The sequence below is a fragment of the Thalia democratica genome, chromosome 2, assembly GCF_965202585.1.
Source record: "Thalia democratica chromosome 2, ktThaDemo2.hap1.1, whole genome shotgun sequence".
NCBI classification, from domain to species: Eukaryota; Metazoa; Chordata; class Thaliacea; order Salpida; family Salpidae; genus Thalia; species Thalia democratica.
This window is the reverse complement of record NC_139166.1, coordinates 55,842,749-55,865,837: the sequence shown is the minus strand read 5'-3', so window position 1 is coordinate 55,865,837 and position 23,089 is coordinate 55,842,749. Positions and strand designations below refer to the sequence as shown.

The 23,089-nt window shown below is 26.4% G+C and overlaps 2 protein-coding genes across 2 annotated transcripts; both read right to left on the bottom strand.

Annotated features, from left to right (window-relative positions):
- Positions 1-229: 229 nt before the first annotated feature.
- Positions 230-6,847, bottom strand: LOC145829546 (cilia- and flagella-associated protein 107-like). The gene is made up of 5 exons (XM_082937384.1): positions 6,683-6,847; positions 5,017-5,168; positions 3,763-3,905; positions 1,269-1,462; positions 230-485 (listed from the first exon to the last, which is right to left on the bottom strand). The coding sequence occupies exons 1-5, from the start codon at positions 6,827-6,829 to the stop codon at positions 375-377; spliced, it is 747 nt and encodes a 248-aa protein (XP_082793510.1). The 5' UTR covers positions 6,830-6,847; the 3' UTR covers positions 230-374.
- An 11,395-nt stretch (positions 6,848-18,242) lies between these two features.
- On the bottom strand, positions 18,243-22,776 carry LOC145828761 (microfibril-associated glycoprotein 4-like). The gene is made up of 6 exons (XM_082936511.1): positions 22,605-22,776; positions 20,233-20,384; positions 19,539-19,635; positions 19,177-19,288; positions 18,808-18,905; positions 18,243-18,493 (listed from the first exon to the last, which is right to left on the bottom strand). The coding sequence occupies exons 1-6, from the start codon at positions 22,774-22,776 to the stop codon at positions 18,243-18,245; spliced, it is 882 nt and encodes a 293-aa protein (XP_082792637.1).
- Between the last annotated feature and the right edge of the window lie 313 nt (positions 22,777-23,089).

Here is a 23,089-nt window from a genome sequence, read left to right as displayed (position 1 = left end):
AATATATTGTTTATACCTCTGCATTGCAAGTTGATATTACGTTATAGAATGTCAAACTATCTTAATTACCTAACAACTAAATTCTCATTCAGGTAATTTGAAGTACAACTTTGTTATTTTAAATACTTTTTATTACGTGAAAAACAATTCTTCCAGCCTTATTAGATTAAAAATGAGCCAATATTTATAAGGCAAAAGATAAACACATAAAAAAGATTTTTTTTTTTTTCAAAGTACAACTTAATTTTTTGAAGGTCAGCAAAATGCTTTTCTTACAACAGAAAAATAACAAAAATATTTAAGCGCAATAAATTGTGTCACAGTAACAAATACAAGCACAGTGTAAATTCACAGTAAAATTTGTTCATAGTGATTTAGGCTTGCTTGGCGATGATTGGGTAGTTTTTGGCGGGCGGTTGGATATTTGGCGGTCTTTCTGGAGCCACGTTTAAGTACTGACCTCTCAGCTTTAAGTTTTTATTGATCTGCTCGAACAATTATTAATCAACTGTACTAAATAAGGCAAAATAAGCACAAATTTTAAATAATTAATGTTTGAAAATTAAATGAGTAATAAAAATAAATGCAAGCATATAAGTTACAAAGACCAAAACAAATGTACAAAAAATTAAAAATAACTGTTTAAAATATAAATTACTTAAATTAATCAATAAGTATAATACTAGATGTCAAAAACTTTTATTTGTTTTTATGCGCCTTACTTTAGTCTAAAATGATTAAGTTCAAAAAAAAAACTAATAACCTAAACCAAACAAAAACCTGAATATTTAATATTTTTGACAAAAAATAAACATGTAAAATGGATATCAAAAACTTATATTTGTCAAATGATTTTTTCTTCTTGATATCGTCTGCAATGCTTAATTAAAAAAAAACTCTGAATACTGAGTGAGAGCTTGTGATAAGATGACCCTCTGATAGATTTTACCAAAAAAAAAAACATACCAGATCTTAAGTAAAAAAAAAATTTTAAATGAAAGTACTACTATTACCTTTATTTTCTCTTTACCTCAATCCAAAATGCTAACTTCAAGTAAATTCAGAATTTAAACGTCATTTAAAAATGAAAAACCAAAAAAATACCTGAATAAAAAAAAAATTAACATGTAAAATTAAATTCCAAAATTAATATTTTTAAACAATAGTTCTATTACCTTTATACTTACTTTAGTCTATAATGCTTAATCTCTAGTAAATTCATAATTCATACCTGCATACTCACAAACAAACGAATAAACCAACGATACCTGAATATTGGGTCTCAACTGCGAGGAGATGCTCCTCTGAGTGATGCCGAACCTCTCCGGGTAATCCTGCCGCTCCGGCTTCCTGTAGGTGATCCTGTTGAGCGTGTCCCCGCAGATGTGCTCCTTCCATATGTTCTCGTTGTCGTCCCACTCTCGCTTCTTCGCCTCGTGCAGGCCCCAATTCGTCGGCATCCCTGATTGGTTTGTTATTCAGTCATTATTAACTGTTGCAACTTTGTTATTAAGTTATTAAACATTAAAAAAAATATGTACCGTTGTTGAGAAGGAACAAAGAATAAGTTGGTATGATTTATTGTTGCAAGTAAACTTTATAAAAGAATTAAAAAAAGCCTTTTAAAAGTGAAGGAATAAGTTGGTATGATTTATTGTCGTAAGGAAAACTTTTTGAAAAAATTAGGAAAAGCGATTCTTTTTTTTCCAGATATAAATTACAAACTTTTTAACTGCTTGTATTTTCACAAAAAGAGTGTCACTTTAGAACGGACGACATTTGTCATCACTTTTGCTCCAGGATTTACAAGCTAAGTGATTGGATTAAGGGTTTGGGGACTAAAGTTAAATGTAAAAAATTATTTTATGATGTTTTGGGGTTATAGGTTTGTGGTAGTCGCTGTAAAACTAAGAGATTTAACAGTCAAGTATTTCATATTGATCCTTTCAAAAGTAACTTAAGTGTTACAATTTGTATATATGTTTTACTTACTTTATTTATAAAAATTAATAAATAAAAAACTAAACTTGGTAATATACTCAAACTTAATACTTTTTATGGTTAAAAAAAATAGTCAAAAAACTTTTTACCACGATGATATAAATAATATTTTAAGTCAAAAACCGAACTTAAATGTATTTAATTATTTTTAAAAGCATATAAGGTTGTTAAAACACTTTTAAAATAAATGCTACACCAACAAATAATTTATTAAACTTTCCTCAACTTTTAACAGTAAAAAAAAGCTTTTTTGTATTCTACTTTGCAGTTTTTACTTATAATAATACTACACAATATTTTCTAACAAAAATAACGATTATTAATTTCCACCACTATATTTAAGGTTTACAAGTCTCAAAACTTACACATAGTTTAACCCTGATATTTGGATGCACGGCTATTCAAATTCGACAGCTAAAATTCTTAAAAAAATGTTAAAAAGGTCGCATCTCAAAAAGTAATATATATTTAAATGAATAATTGAATGAATAGAAAGAGCAGTTGAAACTTTATTAATTATCCATGGTTTTTTTATTTTGAAAAATCTAAATGTTTTTTGAGTCATAGCTTAAATAAGTAATTAAATATTGTAATTTTAAAAATTGTTTTTTTTTCATTGTTTATACTCATAATCTTATTAATTAAATCTACAACGTTTTTTATCAATAAAAAAAAACTTTTTGAGATATAACTTTTTGAACATAAATTTAAGAACTTTAATTGTCATGTAACCCAAATAATCAGAATAATAACGATTTATCTTATTTGGGAAACCCTGGTTCAAAATACCAATGATTGGGTTCCGGGAAACTTCTGGGGACCAGCACATTTGTAAGCATTGTACCTCCTCAGCGGAAGTAAAAATAAATACAGGGTTCGTACGCGAAATTTTTTCATTTAACCTGACTGAGACCAATTTAGCCTGACATTTTTTCAATGTAAGGAAAATCCCCTTTAGAAGTCATTTTAGGTATTGGGGGGTCTTGATTAGTACTATTGTAGTCTCCGACTTCAACCAGCTTTATCTCAAAAACATTTTGAGCTTAAAAAATCTGCAAAAAGCAACTCATAGCTTAGTGACAACTCAATAAAATAAGACTAAATTGTGAAAAAAGTGATTAACCCCCCCTATGTCCTTAACATAACAAATTCAGTGACAAGTTTTAAGAGAAGTGTTAAATCTAATCTATTACTGGTGTAAAAATTTAGTATATATTACTAAACACAATTGTTCAATTTATTTAAGCACTAAGTAAAAACTTTATAACCAGAAGATTTATATTAAAACGACGTGCATTGTCGTATTTTCTTAAAATTAAAAATGAAACGCTTACACGAGTATTAAAATTCAAACAGACAGCTAAGTTGTTGAACTAAACTGTAATGTTTAAACAGTATTGTTTAATGAATTTTCATAATTATGACGTATATAATCTACTAAAAACAAAATAATGAAGAATCTTAAAAGTAATTTAGAGATTCAACAAAAGGTTTTAAGCATTTATTTTTACAAATACTGATTGATTTTGTCTTTAATAACTAAATCTTTATTTAGTAATAAATTCACATCTCAATTTGATGTTGAAAAGATTTCTCAATTTTTAATCAAAAATTTTCAAGCATTTGAACTGAGATTCTCAAACTTTTAAATAAAAAAACTGATTTAGCCTGACGTTTTTCAACTTTTTTCAAAAAAAAAAGATTTAGCCTGACGCGCACGAACCCTGTAAATAAAAATAATAATAGAACAGACAAAACTACCAATGATTGGGTTCTGGGAAACTTCTGGGTCCCAGCCCATCTTGTGGGTGTTGTACCTCCTGAGCGGAGGAAGCTTGTTCCTGCCAACCCTCTCCCTCCTGTTGTAGTGCTCGTCGTAGTTCGTTATCTTCATGTTGTCGTATCTGTGATTTGTTTTTGTATCTTGTGAATCCTTAAGCAATGCAAGTCGTTGAAGCATTGACATATATCATTAGCTAAACTGACTTTATAAACTACAAGATAAAACATTTTAAAAATGACAAACCACTGTCATAGAAGCGTTCGGAGTGTTATTCAGAGTTTTATATATTTTTATCAAGCTACCAGAAATTTGTTACAACTAAACAAATTAAAAGTAATATTTAAGACGTAAGGTTTAAAAATTATGGTTTAACTTTTACAAAATTATTTAAAAAAAAAGTGATTAAAAAACTAGTTTGCTAAAAATCCATTTTTCACAAAAACTACTAAAAATTTACCTAAAAATAAAATTAATTTGAAACATTAATAATAAATAAAATTGAAAAGTATAAATTAAAGAATATCTAGTTTGAACGTAATGTCTCTAAACATTCCAAAAGCAGCTTTAAAAAATATAATATAGTAAGTTAAAAACATAAAGCATTCTTCAAAAACCTTTTAAATTAAAAAGATACTAAGAAAATAAAATCTTAACAATAAAATTTTAAAACCAATCTTAAAATTGCTTACTAACAAAACTTTTATATTATATCTATAAAGTTTTAGAATTTAATATAAGAGACAATACTTGTTGTTGAAACAAAAATATACTCACCTTTTTTTATATATCATATAATATTAGTCTTTAATATTTTTTGACATTTTTACAAAATGAAAAAAACTGAGTAATGTAAAACTTTAGCTAAATAAACTTGGTTTTAATTAAATAGAAAACATATTAATTAAAGAAAATATATAAGACTATTTAAATTTTACACTTGTTTGAGTTTGTTTTTGATAAAAAATGATTAGATAATATTTCAAAGTATGTTTAAATAAAGTATAACGACATTTTTTGTTATTTTAAACGTGTGTTGGAACCTAGAACTGCAGAATTTAAACAAAAAAAAATTAAGACATAAAACTTTAACTCAAAAGATATCAGCTCTAATCTAAAACTAAAAATCTTCAAACCACAAAGACACTACAAATTACTACCTTGAATGAACTACAAACATGTACAAGTATGACAGTGAGTTTATATATATAAACTATGGTGTGCGAACAACTAACGCGTCCCCGTGATGCCTGGTGAGAAGCTGTTCGGGCCTTCCCTCCCTGGCTATGGCGTGCTCCCTTCTCGGGTACTTGTCAGCCACAAAGTCCGGGTATCCATGGTAGTCGCTTCTGTGCGTGCTTGTATGTTTGTAGTTCGTTCGTGTGAACTGTATTGAGGTATTAGATAAACCAAAAGTTGCATGAAACTATATTTCGATATGTGTTTTTCGCATAGGTCATAAAGTATTTTGAGAAAAAAAAAAAAAAACTATTGAAGTTGGATATTAGATGAATTTTCTATGAACAAGAACGTTAGATGAATATTACGATTAGCTATGTAGAAATAAACTTTAAATTTGTACTTTGATATAAGTTTTTAAATACTTTGAATGGGAGTTTATAGTTTTGTTAAAACTTAAATAAAAACAGTGTAGTATAAGAAGGACTTTTTTCTAAGTCTTTAGATCACATTTAATAAAGTAAGGGTAAAAAAAATTAGTTCTTATTCAAAGATTTGGGTCCTAACTTTACAGAAAAAAAAAATATTTATAACACATTTCTACAAACTTGTAAATTTTTATTTGTAAAACTGATGTATACCAATTTTTTTTATATCAATTCATGCTACTATAACAAAATTCTGAGTTGTAACCAATTGCTGGACTGCTTCTACATATTTAACTGTATGGAGGTGAACAAAAAAAATATTTTTTTATTTAAGTTTAACAAAAAAACTTAGAATTACAACTTAAAAAGTTTTTTTAATTTATCAAAATAAAAAATAAAAGACTATATATAAATAAGTATTCTCATTTGAAAAGTTTAAAATCACGCAGATAAATACAAGTTAATAAATGAGCGTTGATTTCAAATTTACGAAGTTTAACTATATACAAATTTGATAAAGTATTAGTTTTGTAATTTTTGATATAATGTTTTAGAATTCAGAAAGTTCAGAAATAATTAAAAAATTTAGAAAAAAAAAATCCTAAACTAATCAAACATGTTTTTTAAGAGACTAAAGTAAAAACTAGTCTAATATCTATTAAGTTATAAAAAATTTTACCAGATTTTGAATTAAAAATATATCTATAAGGCATATAAAACTTTTAGTCAGCTTCAAGCTATTTTTTAAATGTAGCACAAAGTTATTTTAAAAAAGCAAAAAACTTTCCTTGGTATTTTAAATATTGCAATGATTTCTGAACTTTCTGAATTCTAAAACACTATAACAAAAAAGTTGCCTTTCAATACACTTGTATCTTAAACTTTCATGCAGCTAAGTACATCTCAAAAGTTAAACATAAATTTATGTTTAAATAATGTTTTAAATTACTAAACATAATTTTAGGTTATGTTTAGTACATTTTAAATTATTCTTTATAGTAAAATATATTAGTATGAAAAAAATTATATTCTTTTAATGCCATATAAAATAAAAAAATTTAAACTTGAATTAGAACCACTTAGTTAAAAAAAAAGACTTTTATAAAACTTACTGGACTTTAAAAATTATATTTATTAAAAACTAAACAGTAAGTATGAATAGTTCAAACAAATAAATAAAATAATAACTAAAAAAAATACATCTTAAGACCTTTTTATGGCCTTATAAAACTAACTAACAAATGTTAATTTAAAACTAAAAAACTCAGTTACAAAAAAAAAGCAATTAACCAACCCTTCTTCTCTCTTCGTACCAATTGCCAACCAGCACTTGATTTCTGAAGTCCTTCTCCACTCTCCAACCGGGCATGCCCCACTTCTTGGGGTCATCATGGGTCCCTCCGCCCTGCTTGTTCATGCTACCCCACATTGAAGCGACCATTTAAAAAAGTTACTTAAAGCTTTTCTCTGTGAAAAAATTTCCATGTTAATTATCAAATTGTGTAAAATTATGAATTAATATTTTTTTTCATTATGACTAGATGTTTGTAAAAATTAGCAGTATTTAAATTTTTTATTACTACATTTATTGTTTAAAAATAAAACAATATATAAATATATACTTAAGTTATGTAAAAATGTTCGCGTTTGTAAACTCTTTATGTCATTAACAAAGTTGAAATTAAAAGTATCTACATAACTTTTCCACTGCATTTATTCTTTGCAAGTCTAACAGTATGAAAATATATATTTATTTTAAATATACCTAATAAATACTTCTATTACTATATATAGTTAAAGTAATAAATGCACAATTTTTTGTCTAATGTATGTTGACAAACTAGTTGCTTACAAGTTGGTTGTATTTTGTAGTTTTTGAGATATAAGCCACCAAAGTTGGTGAGCTAACTAGGTTAATTATAAAGTTACAAACTACAAAAACAAAACTAAAAAAATAGTCTTAAACTTATTTTCACCTTTATCTTATAATAATTTTTCTTTGAACTTTTGAAGTTTATTTAAAAAACTCTTATAACAAGTAGGAATGTTTATATATTTTAGAATTAGCTACTACCTGTAAAAGGTCTTTGTCTTAGATTACAAAATAAAAAGAAGAAACTGTTATGAGAAAATTATTTTTATAAAATATTCTTTTTGAGCTCCACCAATTTAGATTAGATAGTATAAATGTTTCTATAATTTCCAGACTGTAGATTTAGTTACCTTTTAAAACACCTAGTGTAGAAAATGTAAGTTGCAGCTGCCTGTATTGGCTAGCACCAACAACTGTCTAGTTGTACATTACTTTCTAAAAGGATTAACATTGAACAAATTACTTAATAAAAGAAAGTTATATTTTCATCAACAGCTGGTTTTGATCAAAGTCACTTTATGTTAAAAATCTATAGTGACACTCTAAATCTAATCATTCAATTTTTTTTAATCCTTTAAAAATTGCAATATTCAAAATATATTCTTAGATGAACAGTGTCTCAGAAACAACAAAAAATACATATACAAACTATGTCAGTTTAGGTCTTATGCAATTAAGAATTTAAACTTTCATCTAAAGAAAGTCTTGCAAAAGTTACCTTGCAATTTCTGTACCAAAACATTCTTAACATGTTGATCAATACTAAAACGCAAGTGTGTGTGTGTGCAAGCCAAACAACTGAACTGTCAAGAAACATGATTTTGAACATTAATGAAATGCTGACAACTGAAACAAATAATTAGTGAAAAAATATGATTCATGGACAAAACTTGGACTGTACTTCCATGAAAATTATTTTACTTTAAAACTCAAGATACTTTGATTTAAAACTGATAAGCTTATAATTAGTATACTTTTTGATTAAAAAAAATTATCATAAACTAAAGTTTGTATATATAATTAAATATTTGGTTTAGCACTAGGCAAAAACAAGTATTTTTAAAAGTATATTTTTGTAAATTTGAATATTTACAATTTTATGTTTGAGTGAACCCTGCATTAACAATTGTTAAGGGCATAGGGAGGTCCACCTTAATTTTTACAAGTTGATCTTATTTTGTAGAGTTTTACTTGTGCTATCACACACTTTCAACTGCTTATAAAATTTAAGAGTAACTTTTAAAAAAAAGCAATCAAAGTCGGTGTGCTCAATAGGTTCCTAATAGAAGGCGAAAATTAAAAACAGGAAAAAAGACTATTTCACTAAAAATGTATCTTCTCCTTCATTTTTTAACCAACCTCCTTTAAAATTTCATTGAAATTCTATTAATTATATTTAAATCGATTGAATGCAGTATTTTTTTATTTTGAAAAATAAAAAATATATAAAATCACTACTTTTTATTTGTTAATTTAAATTTTTTTATATTTTTAAAATTGCAACATTCAAAGACTTTTAAACTATTAAAAGTAGATTTCCGAAAAAACTTGAGGTCTCTAGCTCATAAAATTAAGAAGAAGATAGATTTTTAGTAAATTTTTAAATTTCCAAGAAAATTGACAATGAAAAAATTTTGATCCACACAGTTGTATAGAAATTTTTTCAGAAACATATCTCTAATTTCATGTTATATAAAAACTTACTTATAGCTTATACTTTTTTATAAAACCTATGTTAAATTTGGTAAAAAATAAATTTGACCTCCCATACGCCCTTAAGTATGTACATGTAAGCTACATAAAATAACATCTGAAACTTAAAGGTACTTGTTGACAACTAAACAGCATAGGAAGGTCCAGCTTACATTTTACCAGTTGATGTTTTCACTAGTTTTGCATAGTTTAATCTTAGCTATTAAAAATTTTTACTATTTGCCAAAATCTAAATTAATTTCGAGATGTAAGCACTTAAAGTACATGAGTTCAATAGAGTTTTAATGATAGGTGCAAAAAACACTTATCTTACTTTAAAGGTACTTAACTTTTTCATTGTCAATTTTCTTAAATATAAAAAAATTCATTAAAAAAGTATGATAGTGTTGCCACTCCCTGAGTCAGCCTGAGTTTTTTTTCAAATCCTTAAAAAAACTGCTTCTTGCGCAAACTACTATTACCTTATGTTCATTTTTATTCTCAATAATTAAAAGGACAGTTGTATGTGTATGCTTTTGCACTATATGATCATTAAAATTATGAGAAATACTGTTTTCAAAGATTAAAGAACACTAGTTTATACTAATGTTTGAGTTTTTTACTGAAACAAGTATTTATAAGTTATAATAAACAATGTCAAAAATTTATGAATTAAGAAAGTATAAAACTATATAATTTTACTATACTATTAAATAATTAAAATTAGAACTTATACTGATACTTTTTAATGTCTATAGTTAAACATTTTCATCTCTTTACTGTTTGTTTTAAATATAAGCTCAAATCATGATAAATATTAATTTCAGATTTTAAACAAAAACTAAAATGCTATTTCTAAGAATAGTGAGGAACTAGCCGCAAGACTAAAAACTTTTAAACAAGCATTTCAAAACCAACAAAAGTCATGTTCTTGAACAAAATTAGTGTATATAAACAACAAAATATTGAAATTGGATCAAGTAAATATCATTTTACATCTAAATAAAATATGTCCTAAAATTAAAAAAAATATTAAATCTATACTGAGGTTTTTAGAAAAAATTAAAACTGCACTGAGTCATCCGTAGTTTAAAAAAAAGTCAAAATATCCTTAGTCTCCTAAAGATTTTCTAGAATTTCAAAATATCACGAACTCCCTAAGTGTGTGGCAACCCTGACTATCTTCTCATATAATTTTTGTTCAATTTTATTTAAAAGTTTACAGTCAGTCTGTTTCTAATATTCTGATGTTTTTAAAGTAAGAATGTTTTTGTTTTTATGAACTATATTTAAAAAGCAACTTAATGTTTTTATTTCTAAAGTTTTATTTTTAGATAAGTTCAAACTTTAATATTCAAGATCATTCAAACTATTTCTAGATAATATTTTTTGAAAAATTGTTGGTCTACAGTCTATACCCTTAAAAACAAAAAAAGGAAGATAGTTTTTAGAATAATTTTAATTTCCCAAAAACTGATAATGAAAAATTTGTATTCTATATATTGTATTGGACCTTTTTATAAAACAGTTATGTCTCAAAAATTAATCTAAAATTTTATTTGGTTTAAAAACTGAATCATAGTTTATACTTAAAGCTTCCATACAAGAGCCTTTTTTTAAACTGAGCACTTTCTATGCCCTTAATCATAGTTAAGGGCATAGGATGATGGAGGTCCAATGTATTTTTTACTAAAAACAACATTGCTTATATATGAAAGCTTTAGGTACAAACTACAAGCCAGTTTTTATAGAATTAATAAATCTTATAAAGTTTTGAGATATCATAACTTTTGTAAAAAGTTTCTGACACAAACGTATAGTGAGCAAATTTTTGGGATCAATTTTCTTGGAAACTAAAAAAATTACTAAAAATCTATCTTCTCCTTAACTTTTTGAGCTAGAGACCTCAAACTTTCGGAAAGCAGTTTTTTATAGTTTAAAAGTTTTTATGTTGGAATTTTACAAACATTGAATAATGAAAATTTAATATAAAAAAATTCAAAAAACACAGGTGGTTTTTTTTAATAAAAAATTATTTTTTTAAATTAAAAAAAAATCTTCATTAAGTCTTTTTTAAGTTTAATAATGGGCCTTCTGTGAGAATTTGGAGAGGGTTGGTTAAAAATGAAGGCGAAGACAGACTTTTATTGAAATGTCTTGAATTTTTAATTTCATTCTTTAATTGAAATTGAAAATTTATTTTATTGTGTTTGCTTTGAACCTATTGAGGTCACTGACTTTAATATCATCTGTATTTGTTACTTTGATATTATCTTATATCTCAAAAATAGGATTAAAAATGTCTGATAGCTCAGATAAAAATTTATAAAACAAGATCAACTTGTAAAAATTAAGGTGGAAAACCCCTTAATAGCTAAATCCTCTTTAAAAAGGTTGCATAAAAATATCATAATTAAAAAAAACATAACAAAAAATTATTGCCAACATTTTCAAAAAATAAATAAATCCACTATTTAAATTAAAAAAAAAAAATAATAAAGAAACTATACTAAAATGTATTTATAATAAAAACTAATTTTAAGATTTTTTTTACAATGTGCAAGTTATATTTGCAGGGTTGCTACTGGTTTTTAAATTTTATTGTAAATGTTTCCATGTTTTTAAAAGTATATGTTTTTGGGTCCATTTTTAGTTTTAAATTAAGTTTAAGGTAAAAAATGTGTTAAATAGTATAAAAACATTGTAAAGATACTGTTAATATAATTTAAACGTGTTTTTTAATAATAAAAGTTTTAATTAAAAAAAAATTCTATATGATAATTATACAAAAATATAAATCTAAGTGTCTGTTAACAAAGATCCAGCCAAAACAAATTCACTGAAATATATAATTACAACAATTTAAATAGTATTCTTTCTTTATAACACATATGAAAATCAAGAAACTAGATTTTGATTTTCATAGTTCCATTGAAGTATTACAGAAACATGCGTTAGTGTAATAAAGGAAAAATACTGTGCAATTTTTTATTATTATTGATATGATAGATTTTTAGTGTTAAAGCAAAATTTTAAAATTGCAGGTTTTTCTAGGCCTTTTAGTGATTTTTGTTCAAAATTGCAGGTTTTTCCAGTTTTTTTTTATTTCCCAAATTCTAGGTTTTTTAGCCTAAATTGTCAAACTCCAGGTTTTCCTGGATTCTAGGTTTTGTGGCAACCCTGTATTTGTATCATTATTCATAGTTATATTACTTAAAGTTTTTATACTGGTAGGTAATGTGAAAACTGTTTATAAAGTGGGTGTTATTCACTATTATTTGAAACTGATATGTTGTATTTAAAATGAATCAAATCAAGTAAAAACTATAAACCAAATATTTTGAATAAGTAAAACAATGATATTTGGAAATAAAACATTGGAAATAAAAACATTTTTGTTCATTAGAATGTTTATTTTAAATACACATATATTTTTCAAGTATAGTAAAGAAGTATGCAACTTGATGACCAAGAGGTGTTATAGGTATCCAGGTCCTTGAAGTAAAAAATTTTGAGCAATTTTTTGTTTTTGTTCAATAAATCACTAAGTTAGCACTACTCTTAACGAAAAGTATATAAAGTTTAAATGGGTATGGAAAATAAAAACAATCAAAATACTACTTGATAAAAAAAGTTAGTGTTTTTTGTAAAAAACTTATTTTTACAAGTAAAAATTTGAACTTTTATTTGAAATTAATTTATCAGAGGTTGCCATTCTTTAAGCAATAAAGCCTGTCTGAGTGTCCAAAAACTAGCTGGAGTCTTTCATAAAATTAAAAAAAAAGAGTACAAAGAGCCAAAACTGACAAAAACTACAATTTAATAGGCTTAAATATTTCAAAAATATTTTTATTAACAAAAGGACTTTAATTCTAAAAAATATACTTTTCAATAGAAATTAGTATACTTTTAAGTCATAAAGCCTGACCTGAATGGATCTCTTATCAAAAGATAGTTGACCATAACGTTCGTGTGACAAAGTCACACAAAGTATGGAGATGAAAATTCTACTCTTAGTAATGACGACCTAAATCTTTCCATTAAAATTTTTTAAGGCAATCTGTTGAGTAATTATGACGTCACACCAAAATCAGAATTCGTGCGCAAAATTTTTTTCATTTAGCGTGACTGAGACCAATTTAGCCTGACATTTTTTTTAAAGTAAGAAAAATCCCCTTTAAAATATTTTGAGCTTTAAAAAAATGTAAAAGCAACTCATAGCTTAGTTACAACTCAATAAAAAAAGACTAAATTAGGAAAAGGGTGATTGACCCCCCTATGCCTTTAACATAACAAATTCAGTGATAAGTTGTAAAATAAATGTTTTATTTGATCTATTACTAGTGTAAAAATTTAATATACATTACTAAACACAATTGTTCAATTTAATTAAGCACTAAGTAAAAACATTATAAACAGAAGATTTATAATAAAATAACGTGCATTGTTGTGTTTTATTAAAATTAAAATGAAGCCCTTACAGCAGTATTAAAGTAAGCAAAATTTTTTTATTATAGTATTTTGACTAATACTTAAAATTGATAAATAGTTATAAATTCTAAACTCTAAATAAATAAAGTGATTGTTGATATCATATCAGATTTAAAAAGCTTACACTTAATTAAAAAAAAAAACCTTTAATAATCTTGAATTCTTAATTATTTGTTCTTGTACAGAAAAATGAATTGTACCTAAAATTTGTACTCCCACAAAACTTAGTACTTATATCTTAAAGCTAAGTTTTAGTGTTGTGAATATCTCTAATAACTTAAAACAAACAGTAAAATATATGAACAAACTGCTAAGAGTTTTAATCTAAAAATTATTTGGTATAAAGCCTTAAAATTGGAAATTAAAATAGTTCAACCAACTAAGCTTTGAAAAACATAGCTGGTGTAAACAAATTCAAACACACAGCTAAGTTGTTGAACTAAACTGTTATGTTTAAACTGTATTTTTTTATGAATTTTGATAATTATGACGTATATAATCTACTCAAAACAAAATATTGAAGATTCTAATTTTTTTTTAAAGATTCAACAAAAGGTTTTAAGAATTTATTTTAAATACCGACTGATTTTATCTTTAATAACTAAATCTTTATTTAGAAATAAATTCACATCTCAATCTGATCTTAAAAAGATTTCTTTTTTTATTTATCAATAATTGTCAAGCATTTGAAATGAGAAAAACTGAGATTCTTAAATTTTTAAACTAAAAATCTTCGTTTTTATTTATCAATAATTGTCAAGCATTTGAAATGAGAAAAACTGAGATTCTTAAATTTTTAAACTAAAAAACTGATTTAGCCTGATGTTTTTCAACTTTTTTCAAAAAAACTGACTTAGCCTGACTTAGACTGATTTAGCCTGACGCGCAGAAACTCTGCAAAATTGTGTTTTAAGCAGATTCAAGTTTGTGTGACAAAGTTACTGCATGTATGGAAATGAAAATTTGTACACGTACTAATAACAACCTAAATCTTTCCATTAAAATTTTTTAAGGCAATTTGTTCAGTAATTATGACGTCACAGCAAAATTGTGTTTTAAGCTTTTAATTATTGAATGAAGTTGGTGTGACAAAGTTACTGCATGTATGGAGATGAAAATGTGTACACTTACTAATAACAACCTAAATCTTTCCATTAAAATTTTTTAAGGCGATCCGTTGAGTAATTATGACGTCACACCAAAATTATTCAGAACTATCCTTTATTTATCCTCTAACTATCCCTTGATAAGATGTGCATCCTGACCTGATTTTTAGGTAACAATCAATACTAATCTTGCTTATCAAAAACAGTTCAACAAGCATGAGTCAGACTGAATTATTCAACAGTAAATACAAATTTTAAGCACTTTATTTATAATATACATAAAACATCAAACTCGAATTAAATTGGGGATAAAACAATTTAAATTATAAATTAATTTATCTCCTAAGTTATATGCATGGTTGCCACTGATCAAGCTGAGAAAAATTTCCTGACTTTTTCCTGACTTTTTTCCAAAATTTTCCTGACTTTTCTAAATCAAACTCTTAGATTAAACTTATTCTAAAATGCATAATCTAACACTTGAAACTATATAAAGCTTTCAATCTAATTTTAATACAGGTTAAAAACAACAGTTTTTTTGCTAAACTCTATCATCAAACTTCCAGTACATCACTTAAACCATCTGTGTATGATTGATGTTTCTAATGAACAGCTCTATCAGAAAATGCTTGTATTATTACCTTATAAACACAGCTTGTCTGAAAAAAGACACAATTTTTTAGTATTTCCTAGCATAAATTTATCTAGATAAACAAATAACATATAAGGAACTTTTACAATTAAAACCTTGAATTAATAACTAACTTTTACAACTAAAATCTTAAAGCAACAACAAATTATTACAGTTGAAACCTTAAAACTAATCTATATATCTGTTGTATAAAATATTTCCTCTTATCATTTAGTATAAAATTTGTAAGAAATAAATATACTTTTATTTACTTTAAGACTTAAGTTACTCTACAAAAAATACAAACAATAAGAAAACTTAATCTTGGCATATACCTCTCTTATAACTTAATTTATAAATTTAAAGAACTTTGAAAAAATTATGAAGAGGTTAAGTTAAATAAAATACTAACCTAACTGAAATAGTTATAAAGAACTCAATTATTTACTTAAACAAAAACCACTTTGATTCTAAAATTATGCTAGATAAACTTTTGTGTATATATCACAGTTTCACTATGAAAGTGTCCTTGCTACAGATCATCAATACTAAAAAGCTTACAACATCTGCTTGTTCAAGTAGGGTACTTGTTCAATATGTTAACAAAAAATTTTTGCAGTTTTATAAAGGATATTTACTAATTTATACCAGATGAAGGCATTGGAAATAAAATTAAATATTTTTGTAAATTTCTAGGAAAATTTTGGAATTTTTATCTGACTTTAAAGGACTTCTAATTAATTTTTACAATTTGAAGGCTTTGGAAAACAAGGAATTTTGTAATTTTGAACTGACAAAATCTGACTTTTTTTTTAAATTTTATCAAATTTCCTGACTTTTTTTCAAAACCCCCCATTTTTTAATGACTTTTGACATTTTTTTGAATTTTTCCTGACTTTTCCTGACCGAGTGGCAACCCTGTATATGTTTGTTCTTTTTAAGTTCATGATTTTAAAGCAGAATGTATATCTTTACATGTAAATGCAAGCTTTAATTGAGGTTTTTTTAGTTTACAAAAGCTGTTATGCAGTATCTTATTAGTAAATAACAATCAATGTTCCAAAATTGCTGTGTTTTGTGTCATTGAAAACTACTAAGTTAATTTAAGTAAAATAAATCTTAGTATGTTGCTTGTAACCTTTTTACTTATTTTTTTATAATAGCATGTTTGATGGTTGTTATGATGAGTTTTAATTCAAATATGGTGTTTTCACAAGTATTAGCTTGTGGGTAAAAGTTTATATATACTAAAAAAGCTTATTATCTAAAGCAGTGGTCGGTAGTCGGTACGGCAGGCATTTTGTAGTCGTGGGCCAAACTTCAAAAAAAAAATCTTTGCCGGCCTTAGTGGTAGTTTTCATTTAAAATCTTAAAATAGCCTATGCAAGAATTAAGTTTCCCTTTAATTTTACACTTTTAGCTAAGATCTTTTTTTATGGTATTTCGATTTTTTTTATTTGTGGCCCGCAGGTTATACCTATCATGGGCTGCATCACCTTTAAAACATAAACATATTTGCGGGCAACACATTTACTCTTCGTTTGCCGCAGTTTTCTGACCCCTTGATCTAAAAGAAACTAAGTTGTTACTCATACGTGAAAACAAACTTTTGTAATAGAACGACAGCAAACTTTGTATATAAATAAATATATGCCTAAAATAATAATTTTCAAGTTGATTTCTGTAGTCTAAACCTACAAAACCAAAAACATTTAGAGTTATTTAATACTATTTCATACTGTTTAATTTAAAATTTATACAAATACACCACTCTAAATCAAAATTATTTATTTACTTATAGTAGTAATAAACTTATTCTTGAATTTAAGTTTAACAAGCTCGTTATAGAATAGAAGAGCATAAAAAATTTTACTTTGATTTTAATAGTAGTGTCTAAAATTAATAATAGGTAACAAAAGTTAATTGTAATTTATAAATTACCTTCGCAGACTAAGTTTTTTTTTTCTTTATGTGTATCTGATTTTGTTAAAACACAATTTAGACAATTTTAACTTGTTTTAAGGTAAAAATTTTGTTGTTTTTTATCTAAATATTTTAAGTAATAGAAAAAAGATCGTGATAGATAAATGCTGTTCTAAAGTAAAACTTTAGATCAAGTGAAAAATTTTTCAAACACTTAATCTAAAAACTGTAAATACTTTATTTAATTTTAAAAATTTTATACAGAGCTTTGAATTAATTTAAAACATAATACTTAATTTATATTAACAAAAACGAGTAAGATAATAATACGTATTTATAAAATTTTTAGATACTACCATAACTGCAAAATGAATTATTTCCAGATATTGTGGCATATTTTCCTTTTCCTTTAAAAGCAAAGCCGTTGTATACATAGCGCAATTAAATATAGTTATTTAAAACGTCTACTTTTTCGACCTAAATTTGTATAAACTAGACGCTTTATTATACAAGTATGGACTATAGGTATATATTGTTTATTGAACGACAAAAAAAAGCGCTGAAAATATTTTTTCCTAAGACTTGGTGCACGAAAAAACCTTTCGGTTATCGAGTCGCACACCATGGATACCTTTTAATGTGTTGTATAGATGCTATATATGTATAGAGGCTATAACCTTTTCATCATCTATAAAAATATCTTAACAAATTTCAGACTACTTTAAGTACAACTATTTAACTAATTGGTAGATGTTGTTTTAAAACAGTTGTTTAGTATTAGTTTTTGTAAACGTACTTAGGATTAATTTCCACTAGAAGGTAATGAAAAATAAAAAATACCAAGTTTACAGCGATTATAGTGTTAGATTAAATAACTATGATTGTCAGTGTAAAGTTGTAATGTTTTACATGGTGTGTGTTCTTTTATACCTTATAAAAACTTTAACACTTGACTTTACTTTAAAAAATCACTTTAATATGCAATTAAACTTATTAACAATAACTGGTTATAAAAATTTTTTCTAAAAAAAAGAATGAAGTTCATTATTTAACTTTGTGTCGTTTATTTTAAAAACCGAGTTGCAGCCGTGTAACTTCAGCTTTAACATCCATGTTTCAGCCACGTTCCTCACCATCATCAGCAGTTCCTCACCATCATCTTGCTGCTCTTCACCGACCGGTAGAAAAGAGAGTTCCAGAAGAAATAATCAGGGGGATAAGTGAGGGAGTTCGGACCGTCCAGGTACTCGCCGTTGACGCTCTGCAGGGCGCAACTCTTGTACCAGTTGCCCCCCTTGTGCATCTCGGCGCAATTTATCACCCTGTTCTCGTCGTTGTCGCGGTCCCTGGTGGAAAATTCGGCCCCATTGTGGTACACCAAGTCGTTTTCTATTATTAAAGTATGTTTTTGAAAAGTACTTTTAAACTATTTTTTAACCAAACAATCCAATAAAACGTGTTGAAGGTATATTTAAGTGCAAAAACTTTTAAAAAAAATTTTCTTTTATCTAAAACTTCATTAAAAAACTTGTTTGAATATTTTCAAGGTCATTTTAAAATGTTTTTTTGGTTAACATTTTATAAAAAACGTGTTTCAAATGTATCCCAGATCAAATACTTTTTTTTTTAGGTTATTTGAAAACCTAATATTCCGTTAGATTTTATTCTTATTTATTAAGGTCATTTTAAAACTATTTTTAAACTTAATACTCCGTCAAGGTCCTCGTGGGGTTCCACTGTCAGCCTGTAGTTTTCAACTGTCAGCCTGTAGTTTTGTGTCGAGTCTTCAACTTTGAAGGTGCTGCAAAAAAAAAAACAATGTTAAAAGTTATAACTAGTTGAAACTATTGCAAGTTCAGACGTTTACCACAAGTTCAGCTAAATCAATTTTCACCGCAGAACGGATTATCAAACTGCGATTCTTGTCGAAATAAAAACTAATAATGTAGTGCTATAATAATAATAATAATAATACTTGTTTAAAGTGTTATAATAACATATTAATAATGTGTGTGTAATAAAAAAGTGACGTTAAATAACTAAATTAATATATTAAAAACTTTTCAACTCACGTCCATTCGGCGTTTTTTGGGTCTATGTCCTCATTATCAAATTTATGATATTCTATGTCAACCCGAAGCACGCACTTTGAATTCACCGTCAGCTTGCTGAGAATTTTCAGGCCTAAAATATTGCTTAAATGTTTTGATCAACTTATAAATTCTTTGGTAGTTGCTATAACTTGTTTTTTTATTCTTATTTAAATAATTGAACAAGTAAAAATTAAAATTCTGAGTTGCCAGTAAACTTATTATTTATATTAAATGTAAGTCATATAACCAATCATATCAAAATTTTTAAGAACAGTACTCAAAGGTTAATTTTACAGGCTATTTTACAAAAAAAAAGTGTTAAATATTATGTTTTATCATACCAAGCCAGTGTTCTTTTTCAAAATTTCCAAAACCATTTTCGTAATCATTCCAATTTCGGTTAAAGTCTACAGAACCATCAAGTCGTCTCTGAAACACCTAAAAAAACATTTGTTTACGTCATTTAAGTTGAAATGTTTATAATTTTTTTTACTTAATATATGCGAATGTTGAACTCTATACAACTCTTACTCTGTATATAAACCTAAACTTTTTTTTTATTTTATGCTATACGGCTTTAAATATATACTTGAAATGCTTAATTTTTTCTTAATACCGATGCAACTAGGAATTATTAAGCTACTTTACCCAAATGAAGGTGGTCCGTAACAACATTTTTACAACAGTTTATAAATGGCATATGTTAGCAGTGCGTATATACTTCATTGAGTTTATTTGTTGCGATAGCAGCTGAAGCACAGCAAAACTTCAAATTTTTATGTTCACTCCTCCCAAGCTCCCTATTGGTCGTTTTCGGTTAGTACTAGTTTGTAGTACATGTATGAATGTAAAGGAAAGTAGTTGGTTAGTATTGTATATTTCAAGGCAGGGTTCCCATATTTCCGGAAATAAAAAGCTCTGAACACTTAATAAAGGTTGTTTGTTTTAAATTAAAATATAACGTTCGAATAAACATGTGGCGATAATCTCATAGAAATATGGCAACTACGCTTAAATGTCACTTGATCAACTAACTGTCCAGCCACCACCGTCCGTCTCCATATCGCAATAGACATCGACACTTTCGCCCAACAAATCGATCTGGTGCTTTCCCGTCTTCAAGCTCGGGTTGTTGTGCAAAAGCAACTCGCAGTATTTACAGTCCACGCATTCTTCAATGTTGGAAACTTTAAAATAAATAAATAAATTTTTTGATAATACCAAGTTTATTTGTGTTGATTTTAAAACATGATTGAAATTATCCTCGACATGTATACTGATGAGTTTATTTTGAAATTTACTAGTTTTTAAACTTTTTTATTCTATAATCTTAGTTTATGGTTAAAAGTTATTTATTGGTGATTTTAAATTATTCTGTACAACTAGAAAAAAAAGCAGAAGTTATAGATATTGTTTTTTTTAGAGTTATAGTTTAAATCAAACCACAGAATAGAAACCTTCAATTAACTAAAGATATCAGAATACTTTAGAATAAGTGGAAATTTGAAACGTCTACTAAACTTGATACACCGAATTAAAATTGCAAAATTGAAAATAAATTAACTTAAACGTTTCTCTTGAGTAAAAAATGGAAGAAATCCTTACAAGTGTTTTTTAAACAAATTAAAAAATATTATAATTAAGATTGAAATTACCTAAAAATTTATTTTCTAAAGCCTTTTTTCATGATAAAGTAAAGCAGTGGTCGGCACGCTATTTCGAATCCGTGAACCCTAAATCACAAAATTAAAATTCTGCGCACCCCAATTCGCATTCTTTGGCGCCACTAGTGTTTACTAAAATATGTAAACACTTTTAATCGTTTTTTTACTAATAATTCGGTAACTTCCGAATTTACTAATAATTCGGTAATTTTTACACGCTAACTTTAAATTTACCAGTTTACCCTATCCATTTTAATAAACTTTTGATATCGATGATCTAATTTTTACAACAACCAGAGTTTTAGTATTTCGAATTTAACAAGTAAGTTTGACACTATTACATGTTAACCACTTTTTGAGTCAGAAAGTAAACCTGAGTGACTAAAGACCTGACTTAGTACAAAAGCTAACCTTAAAGAGTGGTATATATAAGTAAAAAACTAATCTAAATTACAATAAAATTAGACATTTATAGATCTTGAATTATTTAAATATCAATAATTAATTACAAATTAAAAAATTTCAAGTAAAGCAACAGTTGAAGATTTTTAAAAGATATCAAAATAAACCCAAGATTTTTAATAAATTTATAATTAGTCTCAGTCAAGCTGAGTTTTTGTAAATATATTAAAACTAGCTTCAGTTGGTCTAGGTTTTTCATGATTTAAAACTAGACTTAATTATTCTTAGAGAGCTAAGTATGTGACAGCCCTGATGTTATTGACCCTTCCTATACTTTAATTTTATCATAAGTAAAACATAATTGAATTTTTTTGTCAAATATTAGTTGATTAAGCGGATTAATATAGTGAATTTTAATGTAGTATAACGCTTTTTAAAAATAAGAGTTAATAAAGTTAAACAGTAATAGAATACTAACCGTTTCATTTTGTTTCAAGAATCTATAAGATTTGCTTACTTCGGTTTTTCTTTTGGCGGCTAAGGGTGGAAGATTTTTTACATGAGGTAACAGAAAAGAACTAGGAGAGTTCAAAAATGGTCGTTTTATTAACAAAAAAATGGTCAATTATCAAGGTTGAATATGTCTTAAGTGTAGAAAGATTAAAAAAAAACTTCAATTTAGTTTCTGCGTGAAAAAAAAAATTCATGTACCCCAAAATAAGTTTCATGCACCCCAAAAGTCTGGTGCACCCTAAAAGAAATTTCATGTACACTAGTGTGCACCAGTGTACACCGTGCCGAACACTGAAGTAAAGCATAGAAACAAAGTTTAATCGAGTATAAACAAATATAATTCTACAATTAAATTAAACATGGTAGAGTTGTTTTACTGCAAAAGATAATTCAACTGATTGAAAGAAACATGAAACACGAAAAAGATTATAAATATTTTACAACCTCGACAACTAGCATCTTTTATTAGATTTCTATTAGAAAATTTAGTAAAAAAATATACAATTAATTAAGCTTTGATCAAAGTTTAAATAATGTTGAAGTATAATACACATATAAACCCCTTTATGGGAAAAGTTTGTTTATTAATTGAACTTCTTATCTATAGTTTCATTATTTATTTATAACAAAATTCTGGTATTGTTAGTTTACTCATCATTATTCTTAACAAAACAAACTAAAAAAAAAAATAGCTGAAAAAAAACGGCAACAAGTTTAAAAAGTCGGCTTTCTGAAACTTATCTATTTTTTACACTGTAATGATTTAAACAAAACTAATATATTTAATAGTTACACTGTTCTTGTAGAATCTTGTTAAACTAAACAAACCGGTACCATTCGTAGCAGTCTTTCCAAAAACTCCAGCGGCTGCCATAGAGCCCAAAACTACTGCTAACAAAATAACTGCGGCGGCAACTGCTCCGCCAATTTTAAAAGCCAAGCTCGTTTTTTTATTTTTGCCTTCCTCACTACTGTAATATCCTTCGCCGGAATCCGACATTGTTTATTCACCAGAGGCAATCGAACTTTATTTTTTCTGCTCTGATAGCTTTCATTTCGGCATTTTAATTTTAGTTTACGTTCAGTTTTGTGTAACTTGGTTTGATGTTAAAATTGTAATACAAGTTTCCTAATATTATTTTGTGACGTCGAACCAATTTGCATAATGATAATAAGACTTTGATACTTATTATAATTCAATTTTCATATTCATTTTCTTATAAAGTACTAAATTAATTACATTTAACAAACTTTATGCTTATGAATTAACTTTTCTGTAGCATAGTGGTGGGCAACGGTTTTAGTCGGCGGGC